Raw genomic sequence first — 18,720 nt, forward strand, 5'->3', positions numbered from 1 at the left:
TCCATTAAGGGATTAACCCAATTGGCCCATAACCGGCCCAAAGCATAAAACTCACAAGCCAAAAGTCCAACAGGGAGCGTACGCAGGGCGTACCTCTCAATTATGCTGGGCGTCGTAATTCATCGTTGACCATCATCGGGACGGCTGGCCACGTATGACCCATTGTATGTTGATATGTATGGTATGAGGTGTTTTGGCGGAATCACTAAACTTCGTGCTTACGATTTTCAGTTTTATGTTTCAGGTACTTACGGATCAAAAGGTCACATCGCACACACCACGATTTCCATTTTATTTGACTCTGACGTGTTGGGATGATTGATTGACATACTCTGATTTTCTTTTATGATTTTATGAACACGTTCTGATTGATGGTTTTGTTATTATGAAAACAAAATTTTTGGTTTTAAATTTTGGGACGTTACACAACATTTTACTCTTTCCTTGTCCGCCTCATTTACATGTGTTCACTTTTACATGTCAAATGTTTTTTTTGTGTGAAATAGTCACCTTATTCCATGTAAAGTCATGACCTTCGACATCTACCTTCCGTATCTAATACAATTCCAAAGAGATTCCCGGGTATGATGTTGTTGTTGCTGCTTTTTGTTGTATCCATTTTTGCACATATAGAGGACTTAATTGGTCACTTATTAAAATGTAGGGGGGTGTTTATGAGAGAATATATGTACACTCTCATAGTTTCTGTAAGTGCCAAAACTGAACCATCTTTTTCCCCTCTTCTCGGTAAATTGCAAAACCCCAGCGCTCTCTTAATCCCTTCATACGGTTTCTGGTTGGAGTCTAATCTCCATTCGTTCGTAGCTGTCGAACTTCTGCCATTTGATCCAATCATAATCACGATCGGTATGTTCTGTTGTACTCTTTGTTTTTGCTCAGTTATAATACGATTTTCTTCTACTCAATCAGTGAACTGCATTTCCGCTACAATTCTTGTATTCACTTGGACAATTCTGCCAAATAACTTTCATCTGTGTGCTTACAGATGTCTGTTTGTTTGTATGTGTATATACTTATGTGAGTTTAATTTTAATCTTGAACAGAGATGAATGGAGGGTATGTTAACGGCGAATTAGGTCAGCTTCGAGCCACTATGCAAACAATCGAAATTGCGTGCAGCTCCATTCAGGTCTTCTTCTTTTACTGTTGATTGAAACTTGATTTATTACCCCAATCGGTTGCGAATTATCAGAGCATTTAGTAAGAGGTGAATCATTAAGTGTGGGTTTTATGATCATGATTGATAAAACTACTAAGCATCAATGTAAATGTGTCAATTTTGAACTACTAAGAATCCTATCATAAAAATCAACGCAATTCCTGTAAGTAGAAAACAAGTAAGATGTAATTCACATTTTCTCTCCTAATAATTGCATCATCTCCCCTGAAAAAAAAGGAAAAGATGCATCGTTGGTGGTAGCATTGCCAGATGCGGGTTTAACTCATTTTGGAGCAAGATTATATATGCTTTTATATTAATTTGGAGCTTGCACTCTTTCAGTTTCCCCTCTCTGCAATTCATAAACATGCCTATATTGAGAATGTTAATGCCCTTTCATTTGTTTAAAATATGCAGATAAATGTAAATCCAACGGCTGCTGAGGCCACTATATTGTCTCTATGCCAGTCTGCTCGACCATATCAGGCATGCCAGTTTATTATTGGTAAGTCAAGACTCAAGAGAATCACCTCATACTATGCTTAGATGTAAGGTTTTATAATGTGGTATTTATTTTTAAAACTTTACATCTTAGTATGGAGTTGTTGATGCCAAAGCAGTGAAAACAAGGTTGAGTAGAGCAAAGGCAAATGGGCATTCATATCAAACTGCATATCTTTGCAGAGTAGTATATATCATACCTATGCATCATAAAGGGATATATACTTAACCTAAATCATATATATGTCATGAAGAGTATAACTCTTATTGCTATCTTTATGTTGGTCTATTAGATCATGTCAAATTACTCACAGTTTGGAATATTTCTTCTTTATGGTGATTCTTTACTTTCTAGAAATTCTTACATGTAAATAAAGTTCATGAAATTTAATTCTTTTATCTAATTAGCTTCCTACATCAACATCTATCACCACATAGGACCATCATTCATATAACCTTGATGCCACTTAGGCAGCAAATCGTTTACTTTTTCATCTTCTTCATCATGCATTCATCAAATATATATGATAAAAACAAACATTTATCATGTAAGACAGAGTGGATCATGCAACAACTTTCTTATGTGCCTTTCATTTTGTATTGCTAATCTTTCTTAAGTAGCTGATATCCAGACATTTTCTTTCATTTTGCAGTTATCCTTTTGACTGTTTATTAGACCACACCAGCTATAGGGTAGATTTTTAAAAGTACAATGCCTTATTAAGAAAAAATATTGAAATTTAAAGACTGTACAATAAATGAAAGTAAGATGCTACAATAAGAAAAAATGGATGTAGATTGCTGTTTTTTTGCATTCAACCCTTTAACCAATTGATTGACTCTTGATAATCTAGGTAGATCCTTAATTGTTTCAACAGCCCACTTTCAAGAAATGACAGCTGTACTTAAACACATCTGGATCTAAGCATCTCATTTTTATGATCAATGTTTTTTCTATTTGTACTAGTTCTGTGTACATGTGTGTGTCATTTTACACCTCCAAAAGAACAATTTGAAAAATGATATTAGTTTTTGAATAAAATCAAGTCTGTCGTATTAAATAGAACATCTGTATATCTTTTCCGCTTAGAAATGTTATATTTCTTTCTAGAAAAAGGATAAAGCTACTTGCTATATAGATAACAATCCCTTTCTTTTTATTACATAAACAAAAAAGGTAGTAATCTTACTTTGAAATGGAACAAGCTTATTCATCATCAACCATCTTTCAGAATCAAAACATACTGGTAAAAGAAACTTCTTTTTATTATACAAGAGAATTCTCCTGGTATTTAATAAAAGTGTCTGGATATATTTCATAGTAAAAAAGATGTCAAATGCTACAATTTGGAAAAGAAATATTATCTTTATTGTGATATCAACATCTGAAATGTTAGTGATCTCTTTACTATATCCAGAAAATTCTCAAATGCCAAATGCAAGATTCCAAGCAGCTACAGCAATTCGAGATGCAGCTATACGAGAATGGTCATTTCTTTCATCCGAAGAAAAAAAAAGCTTGATTAGGTATTTTAAAATGTCACCATTAGTGTTAATAGTTACATGTTAGTTCTCTGCACTGTGATCTTTATTTATTTTTTAACCAAGTTGGGGTTTATGAAAGTTGTTGTAATGATAAGAAAGCATTAGAAAGCAACTTTGTTTGAAACATTTCAAAACCCTTACAATGCAGGAATAGAAGAGTTACTATATGTAGGCATCATAATGATTAAGTGAATATATGAATTATCTAAGAATTGATGTTATACTTTTTGCAGTTTTTGTTTGTCCTATGTAATGAAACATGCAAGTTCACCAGAGGGCTATGTTCTAACAAAAATTTCATCCGTTGCAGCTCAACTGATGAAAAGGGGTTGGTAAGTTTCATATAAAAGTTCAATCACTTGGTATAATCTTTTTGTGTCTTCTTGCTTCACATATTTTTATATTATGAGTTTTTTTTTTTTTTTTTTTTTTTTTTCTGTAACTTAACTTTTAATCCATTAAAATAAATAAAAAATCTTGCTAACTGCTTCAGATTGTCTGGCCCTAGTGTAGGCTGGAACTTAATGCTGCAGAAAAGGATGGATTTTTCTCTGAGGTAAGTTTCTCAAGTAAATTCATCCTTGTTAAAACTAATTATTATAATTTGTAATTCATTGCTGGAAACTTCATTTTTTTAGTGGCTGAAACTAATTATAATTTGTTGGCTTCAGATAAATATGGCTATTGCTGGTAACCATGGACTAGAAGTGCAGTTCATTGGACTCAATTTCCTTGAATCACTGGTATATGTTGCATAATGCTATTGAGTACCAATTTTCTTTTATACAAAATTCTCATGCTAAAAAATAATCTTGCAGGTGTCTGAATTTTCTCCATCCACTTCTACTGCTATGAGCCTTCCTAGGGAGTTTCATGAGCAATGCCGAAAATCTCTAGAGCAAGATTATCTTAAGGTTTTTCATTTTGTTTCTCATCATCTCATTAAACCATTTCCTACAACGACTTATTCTTAAGGTCTGTATCTTTTCTAAAATGAATGAACCATCTGAATGAGACTAAATGACCATTTTACCCTTACATTCCGAAAAACAAATGTCACTATATTCATCAATTTTAAGGCGAGAGGAAAAGAGAAAAAGGGCAAATAGTTAAAGGATTTGTGTGTTAATACATTAAGCCAGATTTTTTTGCTTGACCCATTAAATCATACTTTCCAGATTAAGTGCTTAACCCATTAAGTAAAAGAGAAACACCCATTAGGTTTTTTTTTTGAATGAGGCTTTCTGCTTTGAGTATATAAAGCAAGTGGACTGCATGGCATTTCATACAAGTGTATATAAATAACAGAAGAAACTTAAATTGAAAAGGAATCTGAAAGTTGTACATGATTGAACTCAAGAAAATTTATCTTTGTGATACTCACTTTCTCATTTCTTCTTCTTCTTCTTCTTCTTCTTCTTCTTCTTCTTCTTCTCTGTTTATTCCACAGAATTTTTATTGTTGGGCACTGGGGGCTGCACAAAGTGTTACTACTGAAATTACAAATTCTGATGCTTCTGTCTCAGAAGCAAGAGTTTGTACAACTGCACTTCGTTTCATGCTTCAAGTCCTTAATTGGGACTTTAGTAGCAGTGGTAGAGTTGCAAAAAACAGCATAGATGTTTATTCCTTTGTTGCTAAAGAAGATAGCAACTCCACTTATACGCTAGTCCAGGTAATTCTTTATTTATTTATTTTGGTTTTCTGTTACATTTGAAAGCAACATGTGCATTTTAGACAAGACTTAATTGCATAACAAGTCACCTTATGTTTGTTCTATCACCAGTTTAGTTGCTGAAGTTTCAAATGACAGTTCTTCATGATCATATGTTCTTATGAAATTATATTTCAACAATATCATTAACAAAGTTATATGTTTATATTAATTGAAATCCATTTTGAAAAGGGCTCATTTTAAAACATATTCGTAATATAGTTGTGTATGTGTAACTGTACTTTCCATAGTCATTAAGTATGGAAATAGTAGTAAGTGACAAAAAGGAATAAGAAGCACATACTATACTCTCATTTCACCTATTCTGAAAAAGCAAACAGTCCTATTTATCAATGAATTAGTCGAACCAAAACATAGGTGTACTTTTGTGTAATTCCTATTTCAGTCGATGAGCTTTCAAGATCCACATAAAAAGCATTGAACTTTCATGTTTGTTGCATCATTCAGCTGACATTTTACCATGAGTATAACTAATATTATACAATTCTTGAAGCCTGGCATTTCATGGCGTGATATATTGGTGACAAGTGGTCACACAGGGTGGCTTTTGGGGTTGTATAGTGTTCTCAGAGAGAAATTCTCAAGTAAAGCTTACTGGATTGATTGTCCTCTTGCTGTTTCTGCTAGAAAGCTCATAGTACAGCTTTGCTCTCTTACAGGAACTGTATTTCCATCAGGTAACCATTTCTTCTTTAAAACCATGTCAAATCTTTCTTCATGTTGCCTTTTATTTATATATCTTTTTCGTTTTTTCTTCAATCATAGATGCTGGTGTTACACAAGGGAAGCATCTTCTGCAACTGGTATCTGGAATCATTCTATGGATTCATCCTCCTGATGTTATTGCAAAAGCAATCGAATGTGGAAGAAGTGAAAGGTAATAAGTCTATCTTAGAGACTTAAACATGTCGAATATACGTAATTACTTATATACCCTCGTTGATGTTTTGTTTTTATTCAGTGAATTGCTTGATGGTTGTCGTGGACTGTTATCCATAGCTGCTGTTACCAATCCTGTTAGTTTTGACAACCTCTTGAAACAAATAAGGTAGATAAATCATTGACTTCATGTTTTAAGTGTATATATATATATATATCATATATGTATTCATTTATTTTGTTTTTGATCTGTTTAATGTTCAGGCCTTTTGGGACACTCAGTCTGTTGTCTGGCTTAATGTGTGAAGTTGTTAAAGACCTTATGACCAAAGATTTAGAGGATGAGCCATGGAGTTGGGTTGCACGTGATATCTTACTAGACACATGGACAACACTTCTAACAGTAATTATTTAAATAGTTTTATAAGAGTATTCATGTATAGTTACATGTTTCCTTTAATATAGTAATGTATGGATTGCTTTGTTTAAATCTTTTGCCAATGTTTTACAGGATACAAACAATTCTGGAGTGAAATCATTGCTTCCACCTGAAGGAATAAATGCTGCTGCCAATCTTTTTGCCCTAATTGTAGAATCAGAACTAAAGGGTATGTTTGGATTCTGCAAGTCTGCATTACTTTCTTTTAAAAACTCTTCTAATTTTGTTTTTTTGTGAATTATACACAGCTGCATCAGCCAGTGAAGAAAAAGAAGACTACTTTCAACCCTCTGTAGTTGGTAACCTATATCTCAACTTGTCTTATATTTTGACTTATTTTATGGTTCTCTTTGAGGCATTATCTGATTCATGTCTTCTTTTTGTAGCCATGGATGAGAGATTGAGCTCTTATGCCCTTATTGCACGAGCTGCTATTGATGTTACAATCCCTTTTCTTACTCAACTTTTTTCTGAGCGATTTGCAAGGCTTCATCAGGTATACATAACTTAATAGGTGTCCTGTTATTCAATCATGTATATCAAGAAATAGTGAGCATAATAGCACCATGGATTTTCTTTTTTGCAATTTTGTCACCTACAAATGATCAAATTTCGTTTCACAGACACCAATTGGAAGTTAAGATATGTGATATAGAGTCATCAATAGAGAGTTTAAAGCCTCAGTTTATATACACACTATTACCTAAATAGGAAACAAGAAGAACTAAAGTAACCCTATACTACAAAAATATTATCTAACAAGATATTATGTCAACTATTAGAAAGAAGAATAGGTGGTGTATAGCATGTCAACTATTGGAAATTTTGAAAAAAGGTTTCATCTCTTATTTTGTTTGTTCATCTGTCATATTTCTTTTAATAACCATTAATCCTATCTGGTTATGCTGTTCTTCCATGACAATCTTTGCACCTTCACAGGGAAGTGGAATAAATGATCCAACTACAACAATGGAGGAGCTGTATTCACTTTTGTTGATAACTGGTCATGTATTGGCAGATGAAGGAGAAGGAGAAACACCCTTGGTATGATTCTGTTAGTAGTTCATTTCATCTTCTAAAAGACATTTCTTTAATTATATAATTTACTTCTTTCAGATACCAATGGCTATAGAAACACGTTTTCCAGAGTACGTGGAAACAGACAAACATCCAGTAGTTGTACTTTCATGGTAACTAAGCATCACACTTTCCTTTTGTTAACACATCCAGTAGTTCTCATTTCTCTTGCATACATTTGTTTTGTTTTTCAGGTCTATCATAAAGTTTGCTGAACAGAGTTTAGATCCAAACATAAGAGCAGCTTTCTTTAGCCCTAGGCTTATGGAGGTACTACTTGAAAAAAAGCTAATAATCTTTCTGATTTTTTTTGCTACAGTCTTTATTTATTTTTTGATATGATTGTATAGGCAATTATATGGTTCCTTTCACGATGGTCTTCTACATATTTGATGACAAGTGGAGAAATGCAAAGTTACAGAAACTCCATAGATGAGGTTACACTGCTTCTGATGCAACGTTCAAGAGAAGCATTGCTTAGTTTTTCTGCTGAACATACTCAGGGAAAACCCTTACTCAACATTATTGTGCGAATATCACTTACAACACTCATTTCATATCCTGGAGAAACTGATTTACAGGTATCCTATACCTATACATATTCTTCAGTATCCTCTTACTCTTTCATGCAAGTTTCCCTTGTATTCAACCACACGATATCAGTTTCTATACTATACATCCACACATACACATAATTACATAAATATCTACATTATGCAATATTTATCTATATATATGTATAAATGTATTCATATATTTATTTCATCTGTGTGTGTGTTACAGGCTCTCACATGTAACCAGTTGCTTGGTGGACTTGTTCGCCGGAAAAATATCTGTGCACACCTTGTCACATTGGTTAGTGTTTTCTCTTTGATAACATCTCTAGTCTAATTTTTCATCAGACTTGTTTGTTAACTCAATAACTCTTTAACCTTTATAATAATTTGAATATCCAAATTCTTGTAAACTAGTATACATAACCTATTGACTTGTGAAAATAGTTAATGAATATTAATATTTTGCTTTTAATGCAGGAAGCATGGCGTGATTTATCTCATTGCTTTGCCAATGATAGAGTCATATTCTCACTAAATGCCACTCACCAGGTACAGTTTCATAACCCTTTTCCATCTTTTTTTATTTTTTATTTTTTTATTTTTAACTCACAACAATCTATGTGTATGGAAATTCTTACTAAACTCCTTGACCCTTATATCATTTTACCTATATAATTGCAGCGTTCCCTGGCTCAGACCCTTGTTCTTTCAGCTTCTGGAATAAAAAACTCAGTGGAAGCAAATCAGTAAGATATTTTCATTTTGTTATTATTATTATTTTTTTAAAAATATTATCTTCTAATATTTGGTTATAATTTGTGAAAGGTACATAAGGGATCTCACAAATCATATGACAGCTTATCTTAGTGATATATCTGGCAAGAAAGATATCAAGACTATTTCTCAGCAACCAGATGTTATTCTCGCTGTAAGAGAAAAAAAAAAACAATCTTTCATAAAAATTCAAAAACTATTTAAACAAATTCATGAATTTTTTCATAGGTGACTTGCTTATTGGAGCGACTTCGAGGAGCTTCAAGTGCTTCAGAACCACGGACACAGAAGGCACTTTATGAGATGGGATTTTCAGTGATGCAGTCTATTCTTAAATTTATTGAGGTTTACAAGGATGAGGTATTACTATTACCCATATTATCAAATTCATTATTGAGTCTATATTATTTCCATATGCTGATTTTATGATTTTTTTTTTCTTTTCTAGTCTGCAGTTGTGTATCTGTTGCTTAAGCTAGTTGTTGATTGGGTGGAGGGGCAAATCATCTACTTGGAACCTCATGAGACTGCAGTGGTTATTGACTTTTGTATGCATCTGCTTCAGCTTTACTCTTCTCACAACATTGGCAAGGTATCAAATTTGTTATCTTGTAGGAATATGAATGAATATCATGATTTTTTTTCTCTCTTTAACTTTGAAATTTGAATTGCTGTTTAATCTCTCCAGATATCTGTAAGCGTTTCAAGCAGTTTATTAAATGAAGCAAATGCTGAAAAATACAGGGATTTACGTGCTTTACTACAACTGCTTCAAAAACTATGCACAAAGGATATGGTATGTTATTAGAATTAGAAATTGCCTTTTTGTCAATCCTAACTTTAGAACCATGAACATTTAAAAGAATATTCAAAATTTCAGGTTGATTTTTCATCTGCTGCCAATGAGGAACAACAGACAAGCATTTCTCAAGTTATATATGTTGGTGTTCACATTGTTAGCCCTTTGATTACAACAGAATTGCTCAAGTATCCTAAGCTTTGTTATGATGTAAGCTTTCAATTTTTTCTTTTTAATTTTTCATTTCAAAATCTAATGTCTTCTTCTGGAGTATAGCACTTTGCCCTGCTGTCACACATGCTGGAAGTTTATCCCGAAATGATCCCCAAATTGAACCATGAAGCCTTCAGTCATATTTCAGGAACTCTTATTTACGGCCTCCATCAACAGGTAAATAATTTCTCATGGAAACTCTGGCAAAAAGAATCAAAAAAAAAAAAAATCAAAAAATCAGAATTTGATTTTGTTATAGGATGAAGAAGTTGTTGGGATGTGCTTGAGATCTCTGAGAGCCCTTGCAGTCTACCACTACAAAGAAAGAGGTGTTGGTAGAGATGGTTTAGGTCAACATGCTACAAGCTATAAGGACAATGATGGAAATTTTCAGGATGGCATTCTTAGTAAATTTTTACGTTCTCTACTTCAACTAATCCTCTTTGAGGATTACAGGTAACAAGAATAAACTTTTCCTACTTAAAAAATTATATAATTTATAAATATAATCTTAATTTCCTCCTGTGGTTTGGTTGTAGCACGGATCTTGTAGGAGCAGCAGCTGATGCTCTTTTTCCATTAATTCTCTGTGACCATGATCTTTACCAGGTATATAATCTTAACTATTTTCTGTAAATTACACTTTTCATCCCTGTGCTATATCGAATCTTTTCTATATGGTCCAAAACAGATTCTCTTTTCATTTTACTGTTTCATAATGTTACTCCCTGAGTAGTCCAAGTTAACAACAGGACGGGTGTTAAATTCATGGAAATGACGATTTTGCCCTTTTTTTTTTTTTTTTTTCAGAGATTATGTAACGAATTGGTTGAAAGGCAACCGAATCCAATATTCAAAACAAGGATGGTGAGTGCATTGCACTCGCTAACAACCTCGGACGATCTGTCTCCATTGGCCGACCGCTCAAACATGAGAAAGTTCCGGAAGAATCTAAACCGTTTCCTTATTGATGTTCGTGGGTTTTTGCGGGTAATTTGATTATATAATATAAACAACCTTAAACTTTTCAACGGCGGCTGACAAGTTCTTCCGGAACAATGTATTCTGTTGGGATACTCGTGATGATTAGACGAACGTGTAGCCGGTCCGATTGGTCATATTCATACACAAGATTGTTTGTTTTTTTTTTTTTTTTTATTGTTTTGTTTGTACAGTGTTTTTTCTAGTCTCTACTAGAAAATAGTGGATTTATTTGTTTGATATTTGGGTGTATTTCCATTGAAATGTCAAAAAGGAAGAGTATTGGACTAGAATTTTAGGTTCATGACAAATTCAGGTAGATCTTGAAGCATTTAAGTATTAGACAAAAGCAATTAGAAGATTTAATCGGAGAACATAGACAAATTTGGTATGCAATAATGGAATTAATCATTTTAATCTAATGGCATTAATATGTTTGTTTATGTTCTTTTTGAGTTCGGGGGTTATCATTTGCATATTATTTAACTTTTGATCTTCATATATAGAGCAAGACATATATATATATATATATATATATATATATATATATATATATATATATATATATATATATATATATATATATATATATATATATATATATATCAATGTTATGATTTTTGAATTATTAATCTAACGTGCTTCATGTGTGCCTACGTGTAGAGTCTATTAAGATTGTAAAATATGTTTATCTGCATTAGCTAATTATACGGATGGTTAAAAATACCAGTAAATTACACGAATGGTTTCTATGGTTTGAAGTAACATTTTTTTTCACTCGGAAAGTCTTTACTGTTTGTTTTTGTTACGTGTTTAGTCCCTACTGTTTGTTTTTGTTATGCATTTGGTTTTTATTTTACCTAAAAAGATTATTACTTAAATATAGAAAAAATGGTCGGGTAGGTAAAGTAAGTGAGGGAGTTGGTTTGGTGGTTTGTTTATTTAAATAAATTAAAAAATCAGGACAAAATAGTTTTTTTAGGTAAAACATGGATTAAGCGCGTTACAAAAACAAATAATAGGGATCTTTTAAGTTAAAAAAAAATAAGTTAAGAACCAAACATGTAAATTACACTAAACCATAGGGACCATTTGTGTAATTTACTCTAAAAATAACAATAAAAAGCCCGTACAATGAAAACATAGTTGTTGAAAGTAAGAAATTCCATATAGGAGTTTTGGTCATCTAAAATATTTTATAATATTCCATAATTAACCTTTCATATGGGTTATGAGACGGGTTGATGTATAAAGCTCTTATGGTGTGATTTATAATTTAAAAAAATTATAATAAATAAAAATTATATGTAACTATTTTTCATACACAAACGCAGTAGCAAAACTATGAATTTTGATATGAGATAAAATATAGTCAAAATTCAAAATATTATTTTCATAAAATTGCTTTTACGAGTGAATCGACATACTCTTCACTTGTTGAAAAAACGAGCTAAGCTATAATATCATCGCCAAGATTTTTTAAAACATATTCATCTCAATGAAAATGACCAAACAATCCATCATAAGACTGTTTCCCATTGGCTTTTTGATATAGGTATATTACTCATTATTTGAAACAATATCATATAAAATTATGAAAATTCATACTCAGTAATACATAATGAATATACAAAATTATCAAACAAATCAAAGACCAACATTATAATTAAAAGTTTCAGACCATTTATGTTAGGTCAAAAAAAATTATTAAATTTTTTAAAAAGATATCTGCGGCGAGGCTACACTGTTATTAAGGGTGTCCATTGACATCTTTGGTTTTGGAATTTTTTATATAGGATAATGACTTAAAATGGTAATATGTTTTTTGATTTATACATATTTGGTCACTGAGTTTTAGTTTTTTTTTTTTTTTTTTTTTTTTTCATTCATATTTACCCTTTCAACTTGTTAAACTGTATACATTTGGTCCTTATGACCGGTTACTCTAGTTTAACCGAGAAAAATGACTTAATAGGGTAATATATTTCTCATTTTGTACACATTTAGTTCTTAATATTTTTGTGCACATTTAGTCCTTAATATTTTTGTACATATTTAGTTCTTAATAATTTTTTTGTTTCAAAAAAAGTTATTTTTGTTTTTATACTCATTCAGTACTTATGAATTATTTCTTTAGTTTTTCTTACGATATCTTACGTGGGACAATCACTGATGATGTGTTTTGGGCTATTGATGCTTATGTCCATCGCGGTCTCAACTGCTTGGTTGTGTAGGTCTTGTGATTTGGCTTAAGTTTTGTGTTCTGAATTTCGTTACTTCTTCATACGATATCAGATTCTAATGATATTTATATTCATGTGTTTGTTTTTAAGTCTACTACGACTTTCGTTAAGATTATTCTCGTTACAATGCAATATATTTTTACTTATGATCTTTATATGCATATGTTTGCATTCATGAAACATATGCATATAAAGATCGTAAGTAAAAATATATTACATTGTAACGAGAGTAATCTAAACTAAAGTCGTAGTAGACTAAAATACGAACACATGAATATAAATATCATTAAAACCCGAGATTGTATGAAGAAGTTATGATCAGAACACATGACCTAAGCAACCAAGTAGTGGAGATTGTGATGTACATAAACATTAAAAGCCCCAAATACCTCATTAATGATTGTCTCACGTAAGATATCGTGAGAAAAACCTAAAGAAATCATTCATAAGTACTGAATTAGTCCAAAAACAAAAACGACTTATTTTGAAACAAAAAAAGATTTAGGAATAAATCTGTACAAATTAAGGACTAAATGCGTACAAAGTGAAAAATATATTACCTATTAAGTCATTTTTACCGGCTAACCTGGAGTAGCCGGTCATAAGGGCTGAATGTGTATAATTTAACAAGTTGAAGGGGTAAATATGAACGAAAAAACTTAGCGACCAAATGTGTACAAATCAAAAAATATATTACCCTTTTAAATCATTATCCTTTTTTATATAGAATATATAAGAAGTTTTATGTGGACATCCATTGAGAAAAAAGCCAGACACATGTGGTTAACCAAAAACATAAATAAATTCTTTTTTAACGGTTTCTATTTTTTTTTATATTTTTTATGTTGTAATATTACCGATGTTTTAGAAGGTAGGGTTATCAAATAAAATACTTTCTAATGATTTAAATTATCAAATTAATAAAACACAACATGAATAACAAATCAGATGGTAAATGAATAAAAGAAGATTGAGAAGAAAAAGAAACCTTAAAATAACAACTTTCAAGAAATGCTTATCGACTATAATGCTCTTTGTTGAATGACTACACACGTTGATTTGTTGAATTCCAGCCTCCATCTAGAAGCCCATATTTTTTATGAAGCAATTTTCTTCTTAGGATGACAAAATTTCTTTCTATTCTCTGATGAACACATTAAATGGAGAAGATGAAATGGTCAGTGAATTTACTATAAAAATAACTTCTTGTGTTAGTTGTAAGACATCCTAAACACAAAGAGTTAGAAAAAGCCAAACAAATCAAGCATGGAAAGTCAATATTCTATAAGAAATTTGTTAATCCAAGATGATAATTCTCCTAAAGAAGAAGATTGCTTTTCTTTTCCTAACCATTTGCTTCCACGTGAGTTCAAGTAGTAATGACATAAATTCTTACAAAGAACATTCATCTTAATTTTTGTTTTTCTTTTGTTCTTTACTTTTAGTTAATTGATAAAAAATATATGAAGTAGGTTTCCGAAGGCAGGATACAATGTAACTTACGATTTGATCCCAATGCCGCTAGAGCAACATTAGAATGGATTTGATGTGGGGCCATGATGGACATCATCTCAAGGGATTTACTGTATTCATCTTTAGATATCGTATCCAACGACAACCAATGTCTTCTCCTAGGTTGTATTATTGATAAGCTTACATACATAACACATTATACTGTATTTGACATGCTTACGACTAAGACTAATCAAATTGATACCAATAAAACAAAAACTACAACTTTTATCCCTTCACCACCCCCATCATCAAGAATAGTTCTAGAAAGATTAATTCAATCCCATAAACCGAAATCCAAAAATGACAAGTTCTAACATAACAAGATCCTAAACATCCACAATTTTGCCTTTAAAGTTTGAAAAAAGTTAATTTTTCATTCATAATGAAAGGCTTTAAATATTTGGAGACGCTATTAATTTCTTTTTGCTTTTTCAACTTTTTATTTTCTCATAATTGTTTTAACATGTATAATATAGAAAGCTAGAAATGTTATAACTAGATACAAAAAGTTTTTTTTTCCCTAATTTATATAAAATAAAAAAACAAAAATGCTTGCAAAAACAAGAGAATCTAGCATCAATAAATATACAATATGCATTAATATCAATTTAATCTCAAATATACCGATCTATTAAAAATATATAAATAACTAAAATTAGTGGGACCCATAAATATCTTGCCATGTTTTTATTACATCACTGATATGACAAGATTTTAGATTGTAATAATCCTTCAAAGTTTTCAAAAAGATGTAAACCCAGTGTTTACTTATGAAGGACACTCTTCTTTGGGAGCTTCGATTTCTTTTGTGCCCGTTGCTGTGTAAAAAAAATAAAAATAAAAATAAAATGAAAATGGCTGAATTGTTAAGACATGTTATTTAATTGTTAAATGAATGAAAATTTACCTTTTGCTTTTCTAAGGCCTCGAAATCTGTTCTCTCTTTCCATTTGCTCTTACGCAGTTTTATTGGACGATTTCCAACATACTTCCCTAAAATTAAAACCCTTTTAATAATTAAATACTAAAAAAAATGTGGTACAAAACACAGAAAATAATAAGTATGCAAAATAAAAAAATTAAAGAGCATACCATTCATTTCTTTAAGAGCAGCTGCAAGATCAGTGGGATTAGCAAAACTCACAAATCCATATCCCTTTGTCTTTCCTGTGCGTTTATCTCTCACAACCTAAAACCATTTCATAAAAAATTATGTTCAAAAAGACAAGATTGCCCTCCTCCTCATTTCATCATCAAAAATACCCCTAGGATAATGCATGTCTGTGTGTGTGTGTATATATATATATATATATAAAACAAATAAAGTATGATTCTTTATGATTCAATCAGCATAAAAACTGGATCATAAAATCCAAATAAAGATATGAAGCTACTTTTCAGAACATACATAAACATAAATTCAATTTTTTGTCACACCCACATGGTAAAAAGACATGAATGCCCTCTCCATGAAATACAACACCTGAAGAATAGTGGAATGTGATAACCTGTTGACAAACCATGTAAGAAAAACCCTACCTTACATAAAAGGTGATATGGCAGTGCTCCATGACTTCAAAGTTCAAACAAACATCTGAAGATGAGGACATGCAAATGGCTCATAGACATGTACACCAAATAACAATTTTTGAGCATTATAAAGAGTTTAAAGTTGAATAAAGAGACTTACCCTAGCCATGTTAAAGGAAGGAAACCTTGAAAATGCTTTTGAAAGAACATCATCATTCACCTCATTCCCAAGATCACCACAAAATAAACGAAAATCATCTGCAAAAAACCATAAGCTTCATAAGAATTATGGTTTTTGATTAATGATAAAAGGGTAAAGTGGTCATACTTTCAGGCCACTCAGCCAAAGTAGGATCCTCCCAAGCTTGACCTGCTGCTTTTCGAGGTATGGCTTTCTTCTTTGTTTCTGCTTTGTGTTCTATTTCACTGTTTGCAAGTGCAGCTTTAACACTTTTCAAAGCTTCAGGGGTAATTGTCTGGGCATCTCTTTGAAACAGTTGTTGTGCCTGATAAGAAAACACCACATCCTCACTCATTACAATCACACAAGAAGAAGAATATATAATAAAAACAAATAAGATTGGATTCTCTTTGGTTTTCTCAACAATTAGTTGCACACCCCATGTTTTGCTATTGAGAATTAGGTAAAATTTTGCTAGTTTCAATTAGCATCACCACTAAAATAAGAGCAGAATTTCTATGTGGAAACGTATACATATCCTTTTGAAATGAGCATTTGAGATCTAACATCAAGAACACTCACGATGAGATTATGAGAGGTTATAGCAACGTTCTAATCCTTCATTGAGACACGATATATTCATGAACAAGCTTCATAGATATATAATTAGAGAGAAAGGCTTTTTAATTTAACGCCGAAAGGAAATAACAAAACAGAATCGACATTAAGGCGAATTAGAGAGTGATCGATGATGGTTTACCTGTTGGTATTGAGGCAGGTACACGCCTGTGACGGAAGAAGAGGTAGTATAAACGGAAGGAACAACTGGCACATTGACAGGAGGAGGAGGAGGAGCAGGGAATTGAACATGCGGCGCTACAGGCGGTGGTGGTAGTGGGGTTGCAGAGGGAAATGTCATAGGGATCGGTTGTTGAAGGTGAAAGGGCAAAGGAAAATATGAAGGAGCGTTAGAGTAGGTGATTTGCGATGAAGATACCATCGATGAAGATTGTTTTGTGTTCGTCGCCGACATAGACTTCTGTTTTCTACGGAATTCCGGTCACCGGAGAATTTCCACCCGAGAATTTCTAGGACCTCCTGTTTGTTTCTCGAGAAGAATCGAGAGAATGGAAAGATGATCCATGCCAGAAGCGGATGCCATGTCAAATCGTGCTCAAAGTTCCATCCTTACTGATGCGTCGTCGTATTGAGTTTAACTACCATATCGCCTTTTCGTTAAAATGTGAAATTAAATATCAAAGAAAATGACTCCCGAAACTAACGAAATTTTAAAGGAAAATGAATTGTACAATGAAATTTTAAAATCGTTTAAAAAATCTCAAACAATGTTTTGTCTTTTTAAAAAACTTAATGAATTTAAAATTTTGTCTAAAAAAACCCAACAATCTTATGCTTTTACTTAATTCTTATTAGAGACAACCAAATTCATTAGGTATATAATTAGTTGGCAGGGAAATGACTTATATGGGTAACTATGTTTCAAAATCGTTCAAAAAATACCATTCAAGTTTTGTGTGTCCAAAAAACACCATCCAAGTAAAACATTTGTACAAAAAAATACCAACAAAATACATTTTTTGTTCAAATTTGACATTGTGGAAACCGACAATTACCGGTAAAAAAATAAGTAAAGAAAAAAAAACAAGAGGAAATGACTCAAAGAGGTAACTATGTTTCAAAATCGTTTAGAAAACACCATCCAAGTTTGGTATGTTAAAAAAACACCATCCAAGTGAACTTTTTATACAAAAAACACCAACAAACTATATGTTTTGTTCAAATATTACCCACCGATGATTGGCTCTTACAGGTTAAATGATGACTTGACTTAACTATTATGATATGACATAATAATTATTGACAAAACAATAAATGATATATTCCTCCTTTAAAAATCGATTTAGGGTTTCTTCATGAACGAATGACTTCTTCTCCTATAATTGTTCTTTTTCTTCTAAAGTGATAATTTCGAACTTAAGTCCAAAACCGTAATTCTTGACTTAAGGAAAAAAAAAGGCTCCTTTATCCATGCCTCAATGGGCCTCCCTCCCCCTAAGGCCCAAAACCATAAAAGCCCAAAAGGCATCCACGCCCAACTACAAGGCCTCTAAGGCCCAATGTGGCCCACGAACCCCCAACATGGCCTTAAGCCAAAAAATGACCTGCTACAATCAGGTGGGTTCGAGACCTAACTTAAACAAGTCCATGAGTACGCCCAACATATGCTGAAGTCTCTACAATCCGGATTTCAAGCTAGTACGCCTGGCATACTCCTAGTGTACGCCCAACGTACTCAGCTAGGGTCAAGAACCGCTAATCTTCTGAAGACCATAACTTCTTCATTCTGAACCACTCATTTTATTTGTATCACGGGTATCGATACGAAGCTACATTACACTAAGAGATTAAAAGAGATGTAGATCGCTAGTGTAAATGAATGTAAGGTCTGTTTATGCTTATGTTTCTGTATTGACGATGACATACAAACGTTTTAATATAAACAAAATACATTTCTTTGGAAATGCTTTGATACCATATTTATCATGTTTT

General features: G+C 32.1%; 2 protein-coding genes across 2 annotated transcripts; one reads left to right on the forward strand and one right to left on the reverse strand.

Annotated features, from left to right (window-relative positions):
* Window positions 1-724: 724 nt before the first annotated feature.
* On the forward strand, window positions 725-10,973 carry LOC145030784 (exportin-4 protein). Its single transcript, XM_078979200.1, has 32 exons — window positions 725-867; window positions 1,065-1,150; window positions 1,598-1,685; window positions 3,100-3,208; window positions 3,460-3,558; window positions 3,740-3,782; window positions 3,898-3,969; window positions 4,045-4,140; window positions 4,677-4,901; window positions 5,455-5,638; window positions 5,727-5,838; window positions 5,923-6,009; window positions 6,105-6,243; window positions 6,352-6,448; window positions 6,528-6,578; window positions 6,666-6,775; window positions 7,219-7,323; window positions 7,396-7,469; window positions 7,551-7,626; window positions 7,707-7,937; window positions 8,140-8,211; window positions 8,391-8,462; window positions 8,595-8,659; window positions 8,739-8,841; window positions 8,916-9,047; window positions 9,136-9,279; window positions 9,376-9,483; window positions 9,568-9,696; window positions 9,763-9,876; window positions 9,959-10,155; window positions 10,239-10,308; window positions 10,510-10,973. Exons 2-32 carry the CDS (start codon window positions 1,067-1,069, stop codon window positions 10,696-10,698), a joined length of 3,477 nt encoding a protein of 1,158 aa, XP_078835326.1. The 5' UTR covers window positions 725-867; window positions 1,065-1,066; the 3' UTR covers window positions 10,699-10,973.
* Window positions 10,974-15,045: 4,072 nt separating this feature from the next.
* Window positions 15,046-17,355, reverse strand: LOC145028815 (uncharacterized). Its single transcript, XM_078977545.1, has 6 exons — window positions 16,910-17,355; window positions 16,297-16,474; window positions 16,129-16,226; window positions 15,531-15,627; window positions 15,346-15,431; window positions 15,046-15,256 (listed from the first exon to the last, which is right to left on the reverse strand). The coding sequence occupies exons 1-6, from the start codon at window positions 17,180-17,182 to the stop codon at window positions 15,203-15,205; spliced, it is 786 nt and encodes a 261-aa protein (XP_078833671.1). The 5' UTR covers window positions 17,183-17,355; the 3' UTR covers window positions 15,046-15,202.
* Window positions 17,356-18,720: the final 1,365 nt, after the last annotated feature.

The sequence above is a fragment of the Lactuca saligna genome, chromosome 2 (genome assembly GCF_052625555.1).
Source record: "Lactuca saligna cultivar CGN05327 chromosome 2, ASM5262555v1, whole genome shotgun sequence".
In the NCBI taxonomy this organism is placed as follows: domain Eukaryota; kingdom Viridiplantae; phylum Streptophyta; class Magnoliopsida; order Asterales; family Asteraceae; genus Lactuca; species Lactuca saligna.